Source organism: Rhinopithecus bieti, unplaced genomic scaffold (assembly GCF_001698545.2).
Source record: "Rhinopithecus bieti isolate Rb0 unplaced genomic scaffold, ASM169854v2 scaffold_15769, whole genome shotgun sequence".
NCBI lineage: Eukaryota > Metazoa > Chordata > Mammalia > Primates > Cercopithecidae > Rhinopithecus > Rhinopithecus bieti.
The window spans coordinates 3,228,939-3,248,649 of NW_016809129.1; the positions used below are offsets into that span (position 1 = coordinate 3,228,939).

General features: G+C 36.9%; 2 protein-coding genes across 2 annotated transcripts in view; one reads left to right on the forward strand and one right to left on the reverse strand.

The window, feature by feature from the left end:
* Nucleotides 1–6,924: 6,924 nt before the first annotated feature.
* Nucleotides 6,925–11,382, reverse strand: CAPZA3 (capping actin protein of muscle Z-line subunit alpha 3). Its single transcript, XM_017888640.1, has 2 exons — nucleotides 10,313–11,382; nucleotides 6,925–7,011 (listed from the first exon to the last, which is right to left on the reverse strand). The coding sequence occupies exon 1, from the start codon at nucleotides 11,223–11,225 to the stop codon at nucleotides 10,326–10,328; it is 900 nt and encodes a 299-aa protein (XP_017744129.1). The 5' UTR covers nucleotides 11,226–11,382; the 3' UTR covers nucleotides 6,925–7,011; nucleotides 10,313–10,325.
* A 1,782-nt stretch (nucleotides 11,383–13,164) lies between these two features.
* The window catches only part of PLCZ1 (phospholipase C zeta 1), a 54,872-nt gene continuing 48,325 nt past the window's right edge, over nucleotides 13,165–19,711 (forward strand). Inside the window, 5 exon segments of the mRNA XM_017888604.1 lie at nucleotides 13,165–13,204; nucleotides 13,207–13,233; nucleotides 13,236–13,284; nucleotides 17,795–17,835; nucleotides 18,374–18,504. Coding sequence (XP_017744093.1) covers nucleotides 13,165–13,204; nucleotides 13,207–13,233; nucleotides 13,236–13,284; nucleotides 17,795–17,835; nucleotides 18,374–18,504 — 288 coding nt within the window.

Below are 19,711 nucleotides of genomic sequence, written 5' to 3' on the forward strand. Positions count from 1 at the left end.
TTTTTTTTTTTTTTTTTTTTTTTTTTTTTTGGATACGGAGTCTGGCTCTGGAGTGCAGTGGCGCCATGTAGACTCACTGCAAGCTCCGCCTCCCGGGTTCACACCATTCTCCTGCCTCAGCCTCCCGAGTAGCTGGGACTACAGGCGCCCGCCACCACGCCCAGCTAATTTTTTGTATTTTAGTAGAGGCGGGGTTTCACCGTGTTAGCCAGGATGGTCTCGATCCCCTGACCTCGTGATCGGCCCTCCTCTGCCTCCCAAAGTGCTGGGATTACAGGCGTGAGCCCCCGCGCCCGGCCACTGTTGTCTTTTGGTTAAAAAAGAAAAAAACAAAAACCGCAAAACAAAACTATTAAAGTCTTCAAACTGTTTTCAAGCTTACATGTGGCTCATCAGCAGAAGCCTTCAACATGAATTTTTCAAGGCAAGAATGGAATTAGTCATAAGGAAATTCCCAAAGAAAAGGAAAATTCTTTGTAGAAGGAGACTGTTGATCCAAAAATGAGGTATAAAATGAAATACTGAGGTGAATGTGCAAAATATTTATTAGGAAGCATTGAGAAATTGTTCCAGTATCCTTGCTAAAAAACATATAATGTATATGGAACTTTCCAGTATATTCAGTAATAAGCCTTATATGATACTTCACTGTCACTGTGTTTGCAAGTCACAGTGTTGAGATCAGTCTGTTGGCTGCCTAGCTGAGTGGTTTTCCCAGGTTTGATAAGAAAGCAGTCTTACATACCAATAAGTTAACTCACTCTCTCATGCCACAACTGCCTCTGAACTGAGGCTACATTTGCATGCCATTAGGGTCACAGATCACATTCTCAGGGAATGAAAAAAATAAATCTGTCCAATTAGTAAATCCTATTCGCACCATAAATTATTCTTTATTTGCATGAGTTTGGAGTCGGAACATGGTGTTTGCAAAGCAAGGGCACTTTACATATTCTAAAATAAGAATAAAAAGTGACTAGGGAGATAAGAACAGTATGGTAAGAATTATATTTGTGTAACAAAATTAATTCAGGAAAGCTGTTGCATTTATAACCTAGAAGAGGTTGTCCTTTTCAGGGGAATTAAAATGGACTAAAATATACAGAACAGTTACTTGAAAACCTTCCAAACACATCTTTTATGTAGTGCTACAAAATATATTTATTTACTTAAACAAATGGCATTTCCAAATGAACAAAAGGATAAAATATCTTTAGTGAATGCTAGATGTTCATCTTATCAAAATGAAGCTCTGCACGGTGTCAGAAATAGCATTCAGATGAATGGATGTTTGATGTCTCCTATTTGCTCCTCCAGTCTTACTTTCTTCACTTCACCACCATATTGTTAACCTGGGGAGGCTGACGTGTATGGATTGTATTCACGGGCTCTCTTGTTTGTCTGCTATTGACTGAGTTAGCTAGAGAGCTCTGTCAGAGACTGGAGAAAGGAAGAGAACATTTGTGCTGTTAGCTCTTTCCCTGAGCAATGTCTTTATACTGTCAAGGTCCTTCCACAGAAGTTTACACCCCTTCTTATGGTGACCCAATAAATAGACTTCTCCTTCCAGGCTCCAGTGGTCACTCCCTAACCTGGGCCTAAACAGATGAACTACTTTCGTGTTACTTTACTACTCCATGTGTTTCCACGTCTTTGTTGATAATTCTTTCATGATACCTTCTTTGAATTATTAGGTTTGTATTTGTCCATCTGTTTCCCGTTGGGATCCAGATTTACTGAATTTGGAAGACAAATCTTGCCCCCGGCACCTTTTTAAATAATCTATGTCCATTTGGCCTATAATAAGACATCAAGAGTGAATTGTCAGGGAAATAACAGAGTGAGGAAATTAACTATTCTCATTATGTGCCAGGTACCACGAAACATTTTTTAATTACAAATCTGTACACCCAACCCAGAGGTATCTGTAAATTGGAATTTCTGAAAGGTAGAGAGCTTGGCTGGACTGGAGAATGATGCTCTCAGAAGCTTTCTCTTATCATTGGGAAGTACTGCCTGTGCAGCTCTGGCCAATCTGTGAGACTGATGGAAGTTATCTTCTTTTGGACATTTTTATCCATTCACCAATCATTTACTGCTCATGCAAGATATATAAACACCGTATGAGGTGCTACAGATTTGCAGCCGCAAAGTGCTGTACAACTAACTCATTGTCTCATTTTATTGTTGCAAAAATCCTCCCCATTTAACAGATGGAACAATTGAGTATGAAACAAATCATATGTTTTAACTATGCCTAAAATTACAAAGATAGCAATTGGTAGACTAAAGACTTGAAGTTATGTAGTCTGATGCAGTGTTTCACAGATTTCCACATATTACCTACGAATGAAAAAAAATTCTTCCTTTAGTCTATTAACAGAAGCAGGACACGCGCAGACACGTTTAATAGTCAACTTAGGGTGAACAAGCCAAGCGTGGTGGCTCACACCTGTAATCCTAGCAACTTGGGAGGCCAGAGCAAGAGGGTCCCTTGAGGCCAGGAGTTCAAGACCAGTCTGGGAAACACTGCAAGTTCCTATCTCTGAAAAACAAACAACAACAACAACAAAATAAGGTGAACAAGTACCAAAGCAGAATTAGAGACAAAATGTGTTCACCTTTAGGGAATTTAGAGCACCTCTGGTGAGCCCAGTAGAACAGGGTTTTTAAAAAGGATGCTAGAGTCCGGGCGTGGTGGCTCATGCCTGTAATCCTAGCACTTTGCAAGGCCGAAGCGGGTGGATAACCTGAGGTCAGGAGTTCGAGACCAGCCTGGCCAACATGGTGAAAGCCTATCTCTACTAAAAATAGAAAAAATAACCAGGCCTGGTGGTGCATGTCTGTAATGTCAGCTACTTGGGAGACTGAGGCATGGGAATCACTTGAAACTGGGAAGCGGATGTTGCAGTGAGCCGAGATCCTGCCACAGCACTCCAGCCTGGGCGACACAGTGAGACTCTGTCTCAAAAAAAAAAAAAAAAAGAAAAGATGCTGGAAAACATAGGGGTACTCAGGTCATGGAGGACATTAGACTGCTAAGCTAGGGAATTTGAAATGTACCCCTTACTTATTAGATATTTCTAAAAAGTGATCAGGATTGTGAGGAACATCAGTTAATAAGCAATTGAGGTTTATAAAGATTAATTTGGAAAAAATTCATAGAATAGGTTGGAGATTAAGAGAAAAAAATGAAAACAGATCAGTTAGAAAGCTTGATAAGTGAAAAATAACAAGGATTATTAAGGGGACTAAGAGAATAAATTTTAAAAATTGCAAAATAGAAATAGACCCAATGATGAATTGAATTTTAATAAATGGATAATTAATAAGTGACAAAGGGAATAAATATGGAAAATGCTTTCTGTCAGGCCTCTGAGCCCAAGCCAAGCCATCGCATCCCCTGTGACTTGCACGTATACGCCCAGATGGCCTGAAGTAACTGAAGAATCACAAACGAAGTGCAAGTGCCCTGCCTCGCCTTAACTGATGACATTCCACCACAAAAGAAGTGAAAATGGCCGGTCCTTGCCTTAAGAGATGATACTATCTTGTGAAATTCCTTTTCCTGGCTCATCCTGGCTCAAAACTCCCCACTGAGCACCTTGTGACCCCCACTCCTGCCCGCCAGAGAACAACCCCCCCTTTGACTGTAATTTTCCTTTACCTACCCAAATCCTATACTCTCTTTTCGGACTCAGCCCGCCTGCACCCAGGTGAGATAAACAGCCATGTTGCTCACACAAAGCCTGTTTGGTGTTCTCTTCACACAGACGCGCATGACACTTTCAAGGATAGAGACAAAGGAATCCAATGGTTTATTGGGTTTTATTTTATTTTGTGTTGTTTTATTTTATGATTTTGCTTTTTAAAATCTTTGATTGTAGGTTCCGTGGTACACATGCAGGTTTGTTACACAGGTATGTTTTGTGGCACAGGCGTTTGGTATACAGATTATTTAATCATTCTGCTAATAAGCATAGTACTCGATAGGTAATGTTTAAATCCTGTCCCTCCTCTGACCCTCAACCCTCAAGTAGGCCCCAGTGTCTGTTGTTCCTTTCTTCGTCCCCAGGTTTAGATCCCACTTATATGGGAGAAAATCTAGTATTTGGTTTTCTATTCTATGGGTTAGTTTGTTTATATTTCTATGGGTTAGTGTGTTTAGGATTATGGCCTCCAGCTCCATCCATGTTGCTGCAAAGGACATAATCTTGTTCTTTTCTATGGTTGTATACGGTATATATGTACCACATTTTCTTTATCCAGTCTACTGCTGATGGCCATTTAGGTTGATTCTATGACTTTGCTATTGTGAATAGTGCTGCAATGAACATATGCGTACATGTGTCTTTAAGGTAGAACAATTTATATTCATTTGAGTATATACGCAATAATGGGATTGAGGGGTTGAATGGTACTTCTGTTATAAATTTTTTCAGAAATCTCCAAACGACTTTCCACAAGGCTGGACTAATTTACATTCCCTTTGTGTGTTCCCTTTGGAAAACAAGTTAAGAATGCTTAAAGTCTTGACCTTGAGTTAATGGTAAGATAGTGCTTCTAAGAGCAGAAAATAAGAGAGAGTAATTTGTTTGAAGTGGGGGCGGGGTACAGGAAAGAAATAAGTGATTTGGATCTGGGAATGATGATTTTGGACATAGTTTGGCTTGGACCAGTAGACAATATTGGAAATGTATAATCATTGTCAGGAACTGGGGATAGGGGAAATGGAAAATTGTTCTTTAGTGGGTATAAAGTTTCTGTTATGCAAGATGAATAAGTTCTAGATGTCTGCTGTACAACATAGTACACATGGTTAACAATACCTTACTATGTGCTTTAAAAATATGTTAAGAAGATAGATCTCATGTCAAATGTTCTTACAAAAAAACCCCACAAATGAACATAAGGACATTTTTTGAGGTGTTGGATATGCTTAGTACCTTGGTTGTTATGGTATCACGGGTGTATGCATATGTCCAAATTCATCAAGATATATGCATAAATGTGTGAAATTTTTGTATCTCAATTATACCTAAATAAAGCTAAAAAAAACAAGAAGACAAAGAACTGAAGTTGGAGGAAGCCTGTGTTTGGCTGAGGGGTGGATGAGGAGATATGAAAGAAATAGTGGATGAGGAGATATGGAAGAAATTAGAGAAGAGATAAACTAAGATGCAGGCACAATTGAGGAAATAGGCTTTCAAGATAAAACCACGTTCCTGTGATAACTGAGAAAAGGTAATTGGAATGAATGATTGATTTTTGAATGAATGAATGAATGAATTGCATTGATATTGGAATGAATAATGATGAATAATTGTTCGAATTATTCATGAATGAATAATTGTTCTTCAATTATTCTATGAATGATAATTGTTCATCAATTATTCATGAATGAATAATTGATATTGAAACTTTTGACAATGGGTGTTAGTTATGCTCATGGACTAGAAGTCAGAGGGTAGACATGGCAAGGTATAGAGGGCATGAAATTTGAAGTGCGACAGGCCTGAGCTGGAATTTCAGTTTTGTCACTCACCAGCCATGTCAATTAGGCCATGTTACTTAAGAAATGATAAAGGCAGTATTACCACTGACCCCACAGGAGTTTGAGACCAGCCTGGACAACATGGTGAAACCTCATCTCTACAAAATATTACAAAAATTAGCCAGGTGTGACAGTGAATGCCTGTAGTCCCAGCTGCTTGGGAGGCTGAGGTAGGAGGATCTCTTGATCCCGGGAGATGGAGATTGTAGTGAGCCGTGATTGTGCCACTGTACTCCAGCCTGGGTAACACAAATATAATTTTTACCATGTTTGAGATGCTATCTCAAACAAAACAAAACAAAACTAACACCCTGATGGATAAAGAGCCTGGGTGGCAAAAGATGAAGAATTTAGGATTCAATGCACAGGAGGAAAAGTTAGTCTTAGAAAGGAATATACACTTCTTTGGTGACTATTTGGAAGGAGAAGAGCATAAACATATTTTTATGTGCTTAGAAAGGAAGCAATAGCACTTTTGAAAGGATGTGTCTTCTTGGTGTAAGAACAAAGTTGTTTGCTATGTGAAGCAATGATGAAGTAGTGGAGCTTAGTAAAGTAGAAAAATTTGAAAGCATATCATAAAAAAGACTACAGATGTTAGTAGAAAAGAATAAATAGATCGCTCATCAGGAATGAAAGACAAGTGACGGAAGTAGAGTCAAGATAGATTTCACGATAATTTAGGAAAAGGTAGACGGGTAACCCATTTTCTAAGAATAGTAGTAAATCCCAGGGAGCTGCTTCAGTTATCCAAGTAGAGGGGCCAGAATCTAAGATATATCATGATGAGAAGATTGAGAAGAAGGTAAGATAAATCAATAACATGGCCAAAAATTGGCTGAGTGGCAGTGAACTGAAATCACTTTTCATATCGACTCACTAAAATTTAATCTACTATGGAGAGGGCCTTTATGAGCTTTTGAACATCCAAAGAGTTGAATAGGAGCTCTATTTGATTATTCCCAGTAATGCATGATATGTAGAAGGGAGTAGCTAGGTCTTGTAAAAAGTGATAAAAGTGCAAACAAAGAGGAAACGATGAAGCATGCTTTAATCTCAAGGCACTCATGAAGCCAGGGCATGTTCCAGAGCAGCAGGGATGCACCCTAACATGCAGGCATGTTGAAAGATGTAAGTCTCCTCATGGACCACTGCTTGAGTAGAACATGATATGGTCATTCCTTTAGCGCTCTGAACCAGCCTTCAAGAGTAGAAAATCTTTGACAGAGAATCATGTAAAATATAATCAATGTAAAATGAAAAGAAATGTATGACTTTTGAAGAACTTGATTTTCTTAAACTTGATAGAGGAGAAATTTCCTACCTTTTGGAGTCAGAAAAAAGCAAAGGTTTTCATCACAGCAGAAGACTAATGGCAGTTTCTGAATGGAATGAACTGCCTTGGAGTAAGGGGTGACAACACCAGCACTGGGAATCTGCGGTGGGCTGCATGCCTCCTAAGGGACAGCAGGTGTTGGTGGGTTACAAAACCTTAAGGCCAGTTAAACCTACTGTGCTTCCTATCTTTGTTAATCTTATTCATTTGTTCATTCATTCATTCATTTGAGTACTTACCATATGACAGGCAATAATGGACTAGGTACTTGAGATTGACAAGATCATCATTCTGATGGAGCTTGTACTCCTGTTGGGAGTGGGATTTGAGGGACAGAACACAGTGACTCCTCAATCTGAAATATTTTTTATGTGTGGATATGCCTAGGCATGTGTGTATGTATGTGTTTTGAGTGTAGGCCTAAGTGTATGTGTGTGTGTGCGTGTGTGTGTGAGAGAGACAGAAAAGAGAAAGAGAGAGAGAGGTCAGAGAGAAAGATAAGAAGAGAGGACAGAGAGAGAGAGACGGTACAGGGAACAGGTAGTGACTGTGCATTTCCTTGGCCCTGCCAATTTCCATACAAGGAAAATAACTACCAAATTAAATATCCTTGTGGGACTACTCTTGACATAATGAAGTATAAGTTCATGAAATAACGTTTCCTGTTTTGTATTGTCTAAGGTTTACTTGTTGCTTATCAAAAAAAAAAGAAAATGATATTATATTGTCAAGATTACTGTGCTGAGCTAGATACTCTCTTAATGCTACTAATGGGATGATAAATTTGTCAAAATCTTTATGGAAAGCAATTTGGCAATATATATTAACTATTAATATGTTCATGTCTTTTTAATATGCGGTTTTAAGGAATTTATCTCAAGGAGAATAACCTATGATATGGACAAACAAATGTTCATCATAGCATCGTTAATAACAGAGATAAAATGCTAAAAATTTAAATTATATATGAATAGAGAAATGATTTGTCTTGTTATGGACATCTACAGTATGAATATTATGTAAATAATTAAAATTATGTGCTCAAGGAGTTTTTAATGACATGGGGCAATGTTTATGATATATATGTTATAAAAAAAGAACAAGATACAAATTTTTGTATTTTGTCTATTCTTAATATTTAAAGCAGTTCTATAAAATTAGACAGAAGAAAATGGGCCACAATGCTTTATGCTTTAAGCATTTTCCACAATTTTGTGCATGTGACTTTTATATTCAGAATTATCAACAAATTTTTTTTTAAAAAACCCTATGTTAAAGCAGGAGCCAAATGCCTCTGTAATTATCCCACAAACCATTGGGTCCTAATCTGCAATGATCTGGAAAATCAACTCTTACAATATAACCATTATATCAATTCAAATTTTTGCTTACGGATTCACCAGATGGCTGTATTTTAGTGCTATGGGAGCAACTCTTTTCTGCTTTTCTTTAGAAAGTTTGTTTTTACCTTTTTACATGGCAAGGCCCGTCCTTGGTCTGTGCATAGTAAATGCAGTAAAGTGGTAGCAATGGCCTTCATGGGGCTATGGTTTTGTGGGAAATGATTTTAATTAAGTAGAGAGAAAGCACAGGACATGCTATTTTAAGATTAGGGAACATTTCTTAAAATGTGGCCCTGAAATCTTTTGCATCAGAGTAACCTCCAATACTTGCTAAAATACAGATTTCTCAGTCTACTAAATCAGAATCCTAGGATGGGCCCTGGTAAAGTGTATTTTTAAAGATAAGCCCCAGGTTATTCTCCTGAGATTCTCGAAGAACCACCAGCTGGGGAGGTTAGGTTTAGAAATTCTTGTATGGGATCTGTCGCTCCAATGTTAATAAGTAAAATTAGAAGTGTTTTTCGATTGCATAAACCCAAAATACAAAACACTTTGCTTCTTAGATAAATCAGAATTGGAGGATGGGGCCTACCTACTCCTCTACTGTAATCTTGTTAAAGAGATGTACCTTTGGCATTTATTGAAAGAGCAGATACCAATGGACAGTAACATTGCTAGGAATAGTGGTAGGATGAGTGTATAGGTGATTTGCTCTGGCTAGAAAACAGCTGTCACAGGTTCCATTTCTTCTGGGGTATCCTTTAAGATGGAATACTAGGCAAAATCAATGTACATCAGAGTCCATAAATCATAATGAAATAGGCTTCCATGGGGAACTGTTGTACCCTGAAGCATGAGTGCTAAGTCAGATATGCTTGCCACTATGTGGTATGGTCTGATTGTTTGTGTCCCCCAAAGTTTATATGTTGAAACTGAGTGCCCAAGGTGGTGGTATTAGGAGGTGAGGACTTTGGGAGGTGATTGGCCAGGAGAGTGGAGCCCTCATGAATGATATTAATGCCATTAAAAGAAGTTCTACAGAGCTGCTATGTCCCTTTTACCATGTAAGGTCGCAGTTAGAAAATCCTATCTATAAGGAAACATGCCTTTACTAGGCACTGAATCTGCTGGCACCTTGGTCTCGGGCTTTGCAGCCTCCATAACTGTGAGCAATAAATTCCTGTTATTTATAAGTTACTCAATGTATGGTATTTTGTTATAGCAGCACAAATGAACTGTGATACTATGTGTCTGGAAGATGTAAACAACTTGAGAACTTAGGTTTTTCTTAGGTACAATGGAGATAATACTAGTACCAGATTAGTGATGAAAAATGTTATGCAAAATATTTAGCACAAGCCATGTTATGTAGTAAGTACTTATAAGTGTTTACAGTGATGACTTCACAAGAGCTTAGCTGTAAAAGTTTGGGAAGTCAGGTTTTTCTAGTTGGCTTGGAAGACCATGTTAGTTATCAGACAAGCCAGGGATTTTGAGTTACCCCAATTCTTGAGGGGAAGGAAGTAGAGTGGAAGAGGATCCAAAATTACTAATAGTCCTTCATGTGAGCTAGATTTTTGATATCTGTTGGTTTCGTGGAAAATCCAAACCTAATGTCATTTATTGAAATTCACCCTCTCGTGGATGGTCCAGTACTGAATTGAGCTATGTAAAATATCATTTGTGGAGTGATATTCATCTGTGTACCTTTTCAGTTCAAAACAAAGTCAAAAGTCTCTCTCTCTCTCTCTCTCTCTCACACACACACACACACACACACACACACACACACACAGTCTTAACCCTGGCCACCTCTCTATTATTTCTGGAATCCCATATTCTATACAACTATTTTAGTTTCTAACAATTGTCTTGGTTTTTATGATGGTCACCACCATGAAACACAGTTACTTTACACTTTCTTGCATTATTCATAAATATTCCCCAAGTAAAATTACTTGTTATACTTTTCCCATTTAAATTTGCATTGGCTAAGTAAGAGACATTTCTACAGATTGCTCAATTTTAGGAAAATAACCATTCCCCAGAAACACAAACAAGTCAAATCAAGATAGTTACCAGGAGCAATTCTTTATATTATCCAGTTGCACAACACACTTCTTGAATAAATGACATATCCTAATTTAGGATACATCACCAGATTCAAGTCAGAGAGTATCCTCTGCCAGTCAATAAGAGTGCGGGTCACTGGAAGATCCCTTCGTAGAATTTTTCTCAGGGCTTCATTGGATAACTCCTGTAATTCTTCCAAGACTGCAGCTTGAAATTTGTTCTCTTGCTCTTCCACAAGCCTTGCAAAACTTAGAGCCAGTTGAGCTTGGTTAACTATTTCCAAGCTTTCTTTCAGGTCCTTGGATATTTCAATATGAAGGTTGACACACCTGAAGAAGTGAGCTTGCACAAATATTCTTCCTGTTACTTGGGTTAGAAATGGGTTAACTTGGAAAATCCATTTAGATTTCCAAAGTCCATTCCAGCACTCTCCTGTTTCATAGTTGTGATCTTCAATGCAAGCTATCAAGTATTCCTTACTTTTGACAGTTTTTCTCAGCACGTTGCAATTTCCTTTTGGATAGTGGTCATTCACATACAGTTTTAAGGCGCACAGAACAACAACTCTCAGATATTCTGTCTCATTCCGAATGACACCGTGACTTTGGATGTCTTTCAGCTGATTTTGAAGCAGGTCATATTTGAAAGAAAGTTTGCTTTGATGGTCAAAAAATCGGTAGTCGCCCATTACATTGTGGTGAGACAAGAGTACTGGATTTCCATCGATGCAGAGTGGTATAGAATATTTTTGGCAGTGTTGGTGGCCTGCACACTCACCTTGATGGTGCATAAGTTTTTCATCACGGATAAGCAGACAGAGATCATCAAAGGCATTTACAAATTCCCCTGGAGGTGCCTGTAATAACAGTCTGCGAATTACTCTTTCCTTGTCCTTCCTGCTCAGCACGCTAAGTGTCATGTTTGGGTGTAACAGAAGCAAAGCTTCTGAAATGAAGAGTGCTCAAAGGATAAGAAAACATTCCATGAGACACCTTTCCCATCAAGGTGTTAACATTCAAGCTGAAAGTTATTGTGTTTACCCATGAAAGGAGGCAGTCTAGCAAGGTCTGAGCCTCCTGATGAGGTCATAAGAAGCTTTCCTTGTGAAGTGTGGAACCTCTGATGATATCACAATGGGTATTCAGACCAAAAGGAAAAAATGACCGTCACCTGACAGTGTGGTGCCCAGCCAACCAACTATACCTATTTTGAAGATTTTAAGAACTTACCTCCTGAACAGTCTTCTTCGAAAGTGGTGTGTCTCTGTGTGCATTATATGTTGTCGGGGATCTAGAGAAGCAGCCCAAAGTTTCAAGAGTGACAGCACTTTGCAACTTCAGGAATCACAATGGTGTTGATTTATACTCAGGCTCTCAGAGTAGCTGCCCAAACCCACTGGAAGCACATTACATTGTGATGAAATGTTTGAGGGGTTTAAACAAAATAGTAAAACATAAAATGAGATACAATGGCAGTTCATGGAAAAATGCCAGACATCAGGGAAAGATGCGTTTTCAAATATTGTGGGTTTGGAGATGGTCAGGATGTAAGAAGCCAAACAGTTTCAAGGGCAGGGTAGTGCAGGTACCACATCTTGCTTACTATTTCTATGGTGAAGTGCGAGTCAGCTTCAAAGAACAAAGGCAACAAACCACTGTGTGTTCTCTGCTTTCTCCCTAGAAAAGTGGTAACAGCTGAGGAGTATCAAGAAATTATTTTCTGCAAAGGGGCAGAGTTAATTGTATTTGGAACCCGTAACAGCACCTATTGGGGAAAGACTTCTAAGTGAGGAGAAACGGCTCTACAGGTCATGAAACTATGGAAATGAGATATCCATTGAGACCTTCTTTCTGCCCCTCTTCTTTCTCCTGATTATCCTCTCTTTACTTGATGCTGTTATTCTTTTCGAAGAGTTCTGAATTTAAATCCTTTTCATTTAAGCTGAACTGCTTGTTCCATGTCTGTTCTGAGCTTTTCTAACTTTCCTTACATTCTGGTATCTTTTTCTTATAAGAAAATGAGCTTTATTCTATTAAGTCATAACTATTACATTTAAGGAGATCTCATTAATTCATTTTAACATCTGAAACTGAGTAGTTTTGCACAATTTTTACCTACACCTTTTATAATTTTAGTGATAATTGTCATTATCTCATTTTGATCTTAGTTTTTCAAATGGAAGTGTCCTAACTTTTATAGTTTATCTATGATAAGTAAGCTTTTTAAATTTTTTTTTGTTTTCTCTTTCATACCAAATATATACTTACCATGGTAGTTTTGATGCTTTTTATGGTACTTAAAATGTTACTGTCTTGAGTGTGTGTATAGCTGGGCATTTGACTAATGTACTAATAATAACTTTATCAGTCATGGTTACTATTTATTGAACACTAAGTAGCAGAAACTGTGTTTGGTGACATATTAGGAATTCATCTAATGCTTCCACCTTCCTTAAGATTCAGGGTTAAGTTGATCACCTTTCTGGATTAGAGAACTAAAACAGAGAGATCAGGTGAGAGATGACCTTGAAGTCTGGTTGCCTCCCAACTTCAGGCCTTCAAGCAATAGATTGTAATAATGTTTTAATGTATTTTCTAAGTAATGACTTTAATTCTCAAATTTTAACTTTAATTCTTTTCTTGTATTTTTATTGTGCTATATACCCTTTCATACCTTTACTATAGCATAGTAACTACTTAATTTTAAAAAAAAATATTATTTATCAAACAATTATCCTATAATTTACTGTAAGCATATTCTTTAAAATAAAATAAGTACAGTAAATCAAATGTTTCTTTAGGAATTTTAAATACTCAGTGCCTTTCTACGAGAATTTCCTTAACTTTTGTGCTTTCTACATGGTTTTGTCGAAGATTCAGGATGACTTTAGAGGTGGAAAATTAACCTAGAAAAAACTCAGAGGTTACTTGAAAATTAGATATTCGGTGCAGTTATATTCATGTGAAACAGATTTTAAGGTAAGATGATATCCACCCCTGCCTATCCTATCCTAGGAGGAACTTAATCCAATGTGAGTAAATGTCATATAAAGGTTAGTCTCTTAAGAAGAAAAACAATTAATTATACTAACTATATTTACAATCAAGATGGAGAGCATTTCGGTAGAAGGTAAAATTAGTTGTTGAGAAAATCTGAAATAATACCAGGAAATCAGTTTAGAATAATTTCCTGAGAATACAGAAATGCTAGCATTAAACCTAGGATTGGATGTCTAACTACATCAAAATAATAATGGTAACTGTATTAGATGTTAGTGATTTATAGAATCAGTGGTGAATAAGCCCAAATTTAGCAGAAGGGAGGAAATAATACAGATTAGCACAGAAATAACTAAAATGGAAAAGAAAAAATAGAAGAAATTGAGGAAATCGAAACTTGTTTTTTTGAAAAGTTAAATAAAATTGACAAATACTTAGAGTATGAAAAAAAGAGAGAGGACTCAAATAAATAAAATCAGAAATGAAAGTGGAGACATTACAACAGATCTCACAAAAATGAAAAACACATAGGGACTGTTATGAGCAATCATATACCATAAATTTGGACAATCTAGAAAAAAAAGAGAAATTTGAAGAAACATACAACCTATCAAGACTAAACCAAGAAGAACTAGAAAGGTTAAAGAGACCAATAACAAAAAGGAAACTGAGAGGCTGAGTGCAGTGATTAATGCCTGTAATCTCAGTGCTTTGAGAGGCCAAGGTGAGAGGATCACTTGGGGCTAGGAGTTTGAGATCAGCCTGGGCAGCATAGTGACACCCTATTTGAAGACTTAATCAGTAATCAAAAACTACCCAATGAAGAAAAGTCCAGGACCAAATGACTTCACAGATGAATTCTACCAAAGATTTCAGGAAGAATTAATACCAATCCTTCTGAAATGCTTCTAAAAAATGGAAAAAGGAACACTTCCAGTTTTATTTATAAGGTCAACATCATCCTGATACCAAAGTGCAACAAATACACCACAAAAAAACAAAACTTTAGGCCAATATTCCTGATGAACATAGATGCAAAATTGCCCCATAAAATAGTTGCAAACCAAATTTATAGCACTCTGAAAGGATCATATTCCGTGACCAAATAATATGTGTCCCTGGCAGGCAAGGATGGCTCAACATGCAGAAATCAATCAATGTGATACACCACCTTAACAGAATGGAGTGTAAAAATCACATGATTATCTCAAAATATAGAAAAGCATTTGACAAAATTTAACTCCCTTTCATGATAACTCTCAATAAATTAAATATAAAAGGAACTTAACATAATAAAGTCCACATATGAAAAGCCTACAGCTAATATCATATAAAATAAACTGAAAAAAATTTTTCTAAGATCTAGGAAAAGGCAAGGATGCCCACTCTTACCACTTCTGCTCAAGATGGTACTGGAAATCCTAGCCAAAGTAATTAGTCAAGAAATGAAAATAAAAGGCAATTAAGTTAGAATGGCAGAAGCAAAATTATCTCTATTCACTGATGGCACAACCTTACATGTAGAAACTTTTGAAGATTTTGTCAACAAACAACCAGAAGCCCAGGCGTTGTGGCTCATGCCTGTAATCATAGCACTTTGGGAGGCTGAGGTGGGTGGATCACCTGAGGTCAGGAGTTCAAGGCCAGCCTGGCCAGTGTGGTGAAACCCCATCTCTACTAAAAATACAAAAATTAGCTAGGCTTGGTGGCGCATGCCTGTAATTCCAGTTACTCAGGAGGCTGAGTCATGAGACTTGCTTGAACCTGGGAGGCAGAGGTTTCAGTGAGCTGAGATTGTGCCACTGCACTTCAGCCTGGGCAACAGAGCGAGAGTCCTCAAAACAAAAAACAAAACAACAACAACAAAAACAACTACTAGAACTATTAAATTCAGTAAAGTTGCAAGATACAAAATTAGTATATAAAAATTTGTTGCATTTCAGTTCATTAACTCTGAACCATCCAAAAAGAAATCAAGAACACATTTTCACTTACATTAGCATTAAAAAATATAAGGTGCTTAAGAATAAATTTAACCAAGGAAGTGAAAAAGTGGCACACCAAAACTGTAAACCATTGATGAAACAAACTTTAAAAGTTACAAATAAACAGAAAAACATCCCATGTTAATATATCCATACTACCCAAGGTGATCTACAGATTCAATGTAATCCCTGCTAAAATCCCAATGACATTTTGTTTTATAGGAACAGAAGAAACAATCCTAAAATTCCTATTGGAACCAAAAAAGACCCCAAATAACCAAAACCAATCTTTAAAAAAGAAATATAAAAGTGGAGTCATCACAATTTTTGGTTTCCAAATCTATTTAAAATACTGTAGTAATTGAGGCAGTATAGTAGGGGCATAAAAACAAACATATAGACCAATGGAACAGAATAGAGGGCCCAGAAATAAACCCCTTCATATATAGTCAACTGATCTTCTGCAAAGGTACTAAAATACACAGTGGGGAAAGGATAGTCTCTTCAATAAATGGCACTGGGAAAACTAGATATTTACATGTAAAAAATGAAATTGGACTCTGACCTTATCCCATACTCAAAAATCAACTCAAAGTCCATTAAAGACTTAAACTTAAGACCTCAAACTATGAAACTCATAGAAGAAAATAGGAAAAAAGCTTTTTGACATTGGGCTTGGCAATAATTTCTTAGATATGACTCCAAAGGGATAGTAACAAAGACAGGTAACAAAACTTGTCTAAAATAGAAAAGCGGGATTACGTGAAACAAAGTGGCTATTGCCCAACAAAGGAAATAATCACAAAAATGTAAAGGCAATTTACAGAATAAAAGAAAATATTTGCAAACCACATATCTATCTGACAAAGGAATAGTATCCAACATTGAATCCCACAACTCAATAGAATAAAAACCCCAAGTAACCTGATTAGAAAACGTGCAAAGGGATTGTATACACATTTCCCTAAAGAAGCTATACAAATGGCCATCAGGTATATGAATAGGTGCTCAACATCACTAATCATCACGGAAATACAAATCAAGCCACATGAGATATCACCTCGTACCTGTTAGAATGATTATTATAAAAAGTATAATAGAAAAGTGTTGGCAGGAATGTGGAGAAAAGGGAACTCTTATATCCTATTGGGGTGAATGCAAACTGGTACAACTGCTGTGGAAAACAATATAGAGGTTCCACAAAAATTGAAAATAGAGCTGCCATAAAATCCAGCAATCCCATTTCTGGGAATATACCCAAAGGAATTGAAATCAAGAGATATTTGTACTCCCATATATATTGCAGCATTTTACAATAGCCAAGATATGCAAGCAATCTAACTGTCCATTATGAATGGAGAAAATATAGTATGTGCCTACAATGAAATATTACTCATCCTGAAAAAATAAAGAATGTCTTGTTATTTGTGACTACATGGGTAAAACTAGAAGACATTATATTAAAGGAAATAAGTCAGACACAGAAGGACAAATAGTGCATGACACCACTTATGTGAGGGATCTAAAACTGTCAAACTCATAGAAGGAGAGAGTTGAATGATAGTTACTGGGGCTGGGGGAGGGGAAAACAAGGAAGTGTTAGTCAAAGGGTATAGTTTCTGTTATACAACACAAATAAGTCCCAGCGTGCTACTGAACAGCATTGTACCCATGATAAATAACACTGTGTTGCATATTTAAAAGTGTAAGAGGGTAGATCTTAGATTGAGTATTCTTATCACACACAAAAGTAATAAAAAGGGTCCAGATGCAGTGGCTCATGCCTGTAATTCCAGTACTTTGGGAAGCTGAGGTGGGCAGATCGCCTGAGCTCATGAGTTTGAGACCAGTCTGTACAACATGGTAAAACCTCGTCTCTACAAAAAGTACAAAATATTAGCTGGACCTGGTGGTATGTGCCTGTGGGCCCAGCTCCTTGGGAGGCTGAGGTGGAGGGATTCTTTGAGCTCAGGAGATAGAGGCTGCAGTGAGCTGTGATGGCGCCGCTGCACTCTAGCCTGGGTGACAAAGCGAGACCCTATGGGGAAAAAATAATAAAGAGGAGGAAACTTTTGGAAAGAATGGATATGTTTGTGGCATAGATTGTGTTGATAAATTCATGGCTGTATACTTATCTCCAAACTCATCAAGTTGTATACATTAAATATGTATACTTTCTGTATGTCAATTATACCTCCATAAGTTGATTTAAAAAATCAAGAAGGAATATATAATCTGAAAACATGTTACTTCACTTATTCCCCAAGAGAAAATCATCCAAAAATTATCTTTGTTTGAAGAACTAGTAGGAGGGAAACCTGGCTCAATTCTGTCACTAGATGACAGAAGGAAGGATCATTAACAAAATTAGGAAAAGCCATGTTAGCTGAGTTTTGTACTAGGAAGATGTCAAATTTCTTGGAGAATCAGGTAAGAAATCTAGACTGACCAATCCAGATCATTAGGAACATTAAAATCCTGCGTATGATTTTGTTTTTTGAAAGTGAGTACTCAGTTGACACAATCTGTGTTGAAGTTGTTATTGGTTACACAAACTGGAAAAGATCTGACATTTTACCCTCCTTGCAAGCTAACAAGTTGGCCTGATGTAGCTCCATGGAAGTTGGTGAAAGCAGGCTTGTGGGTCAAAAAAAAAAAAAAAAAAAAAAGACAGCTTATTACTACTCACAGAAATGACAGTTGTCAGGGTATTAGCATTTTGATGTTATTTCCCCAAGCCCCAGTTTTTGAAGTGTGGTATGAAGAGGAACAAGTGACGCACAGTGGGTTGGGTTATAGAACAGTTACCTTAAGGTTAAGGAACTCGGGTCTTTTATGGTGGGGAGTAGGCCTACCTGATCTTTGCCCTGTAGACTGTCATTATCATTATTATAGCAAACAATAAACAAAACTGCTTTTTTTCTCTGGAAGGAGACACTATCTTTACCAAAGCTGTTGGCTATACAAATGTCCTTGAAAATCTAGTATGGAAGAAAAGCAATCAATACCTCTGCTCGGAAAACACATAGAAACACAAGAGACCTATGGAGAATTGTCTTCCAACAACCACTTCTCTCAATAAGATTTAGCCCTCAAGTTTACAAACCACAAAGAGGAGGTTAAAAAAGAAAAGTTGTGCTTCTCAGGACACCCCAGTGAAAACAAAAGTTGCAGAACTGTTTCTCTGAATCCAAGCAGTGCGTGTGGCCATAAGGTATCAGAATTTTAATCAATTCATGACTAATACCACATTCAAAGAACACAAGTTTTTATGAAAATCTTTACGTGTAGGATTTTTCCTCGGGTAGTATCTTCCAAAGGGAGAAAAGCTATTGCTTCCCGATTTAATAAAATTTACATTAAAGACAAAATAAAAATAGTAATATATTGAAATCTGTATCACATGTGAAATGTTGTAAATATTATTCAGTGATTATCAGGTTTCTTTATGTTATCTTCAGGGCAGAGATATCTGAAGTGAAATTTAGTAAAATACATGCCATATTTAAAAGCATAACATAGAATGCTCGACCACTGTAAAAGTACAGAAATGGCTCACTAATTGAAAGGTATGATTATGGACATGAGCAGGCCTGAAGGTCTATTGTTTTGCAAAGCCTTTTGGAGTGGCTATGAAAATAATATTAATTATAAAATTAGAGAGGCAGGGTTTTCTAAGAATACTTCAAAAACCTCCTTAAAATAACTGTAAGCACTTTAGAAGCATAAATTACATATAAACAAGGCTGATAATCATGATAAACTATTCTTATCTATTAACATAATTCTAGAACCACTAATTTAAAACTTTATCACCTTAGGCTAAATTGCCATGTATGCATTAACATGTTGATTAAGTAGAATCCTTAGGGAAGGTGTATTGGTTAACTGTCTTTTATGGATAGTTGAAGATTAAGCTTACACATTCAACTCACTTGCTTCAACTCTTGTTGCTAATTTTTTCTCACTTTATGGATGCACCTTTTCCCAGAGTAAATAAAATGAGTCCTAATCAATCTTTGGTGATCAAAATCTTCTAGTGTCTCAGAGCACTAGAGATTCTTGGCTCAAAGACATCCTAGCTGTTTACTATTTGGCAAGTTAAAAGTCTCTCTGAGCAAATTTCGTAATCTGTGGAATGGGACTACTAACATAGCTATCTCACATGATTGCTGTGGATATTAAATAAGATATTATGTATGAATGTACCTAGTACCAGGCATGAACAAAGTAGGTGCTCAGTAAATATATGTAGACGCTACATCAGTTAAGCATACACAATTGAATTACATTTGTTCATTTTCTAAGTAGCTGATGTAAATTCTGACATGAGTTTATTTTCTTACAAGGTGACATTTTATTATAAATTTGAGAAAGAAAAAAACTTTATGATCTTGGCAATATATTCTAAACTTCTTTCT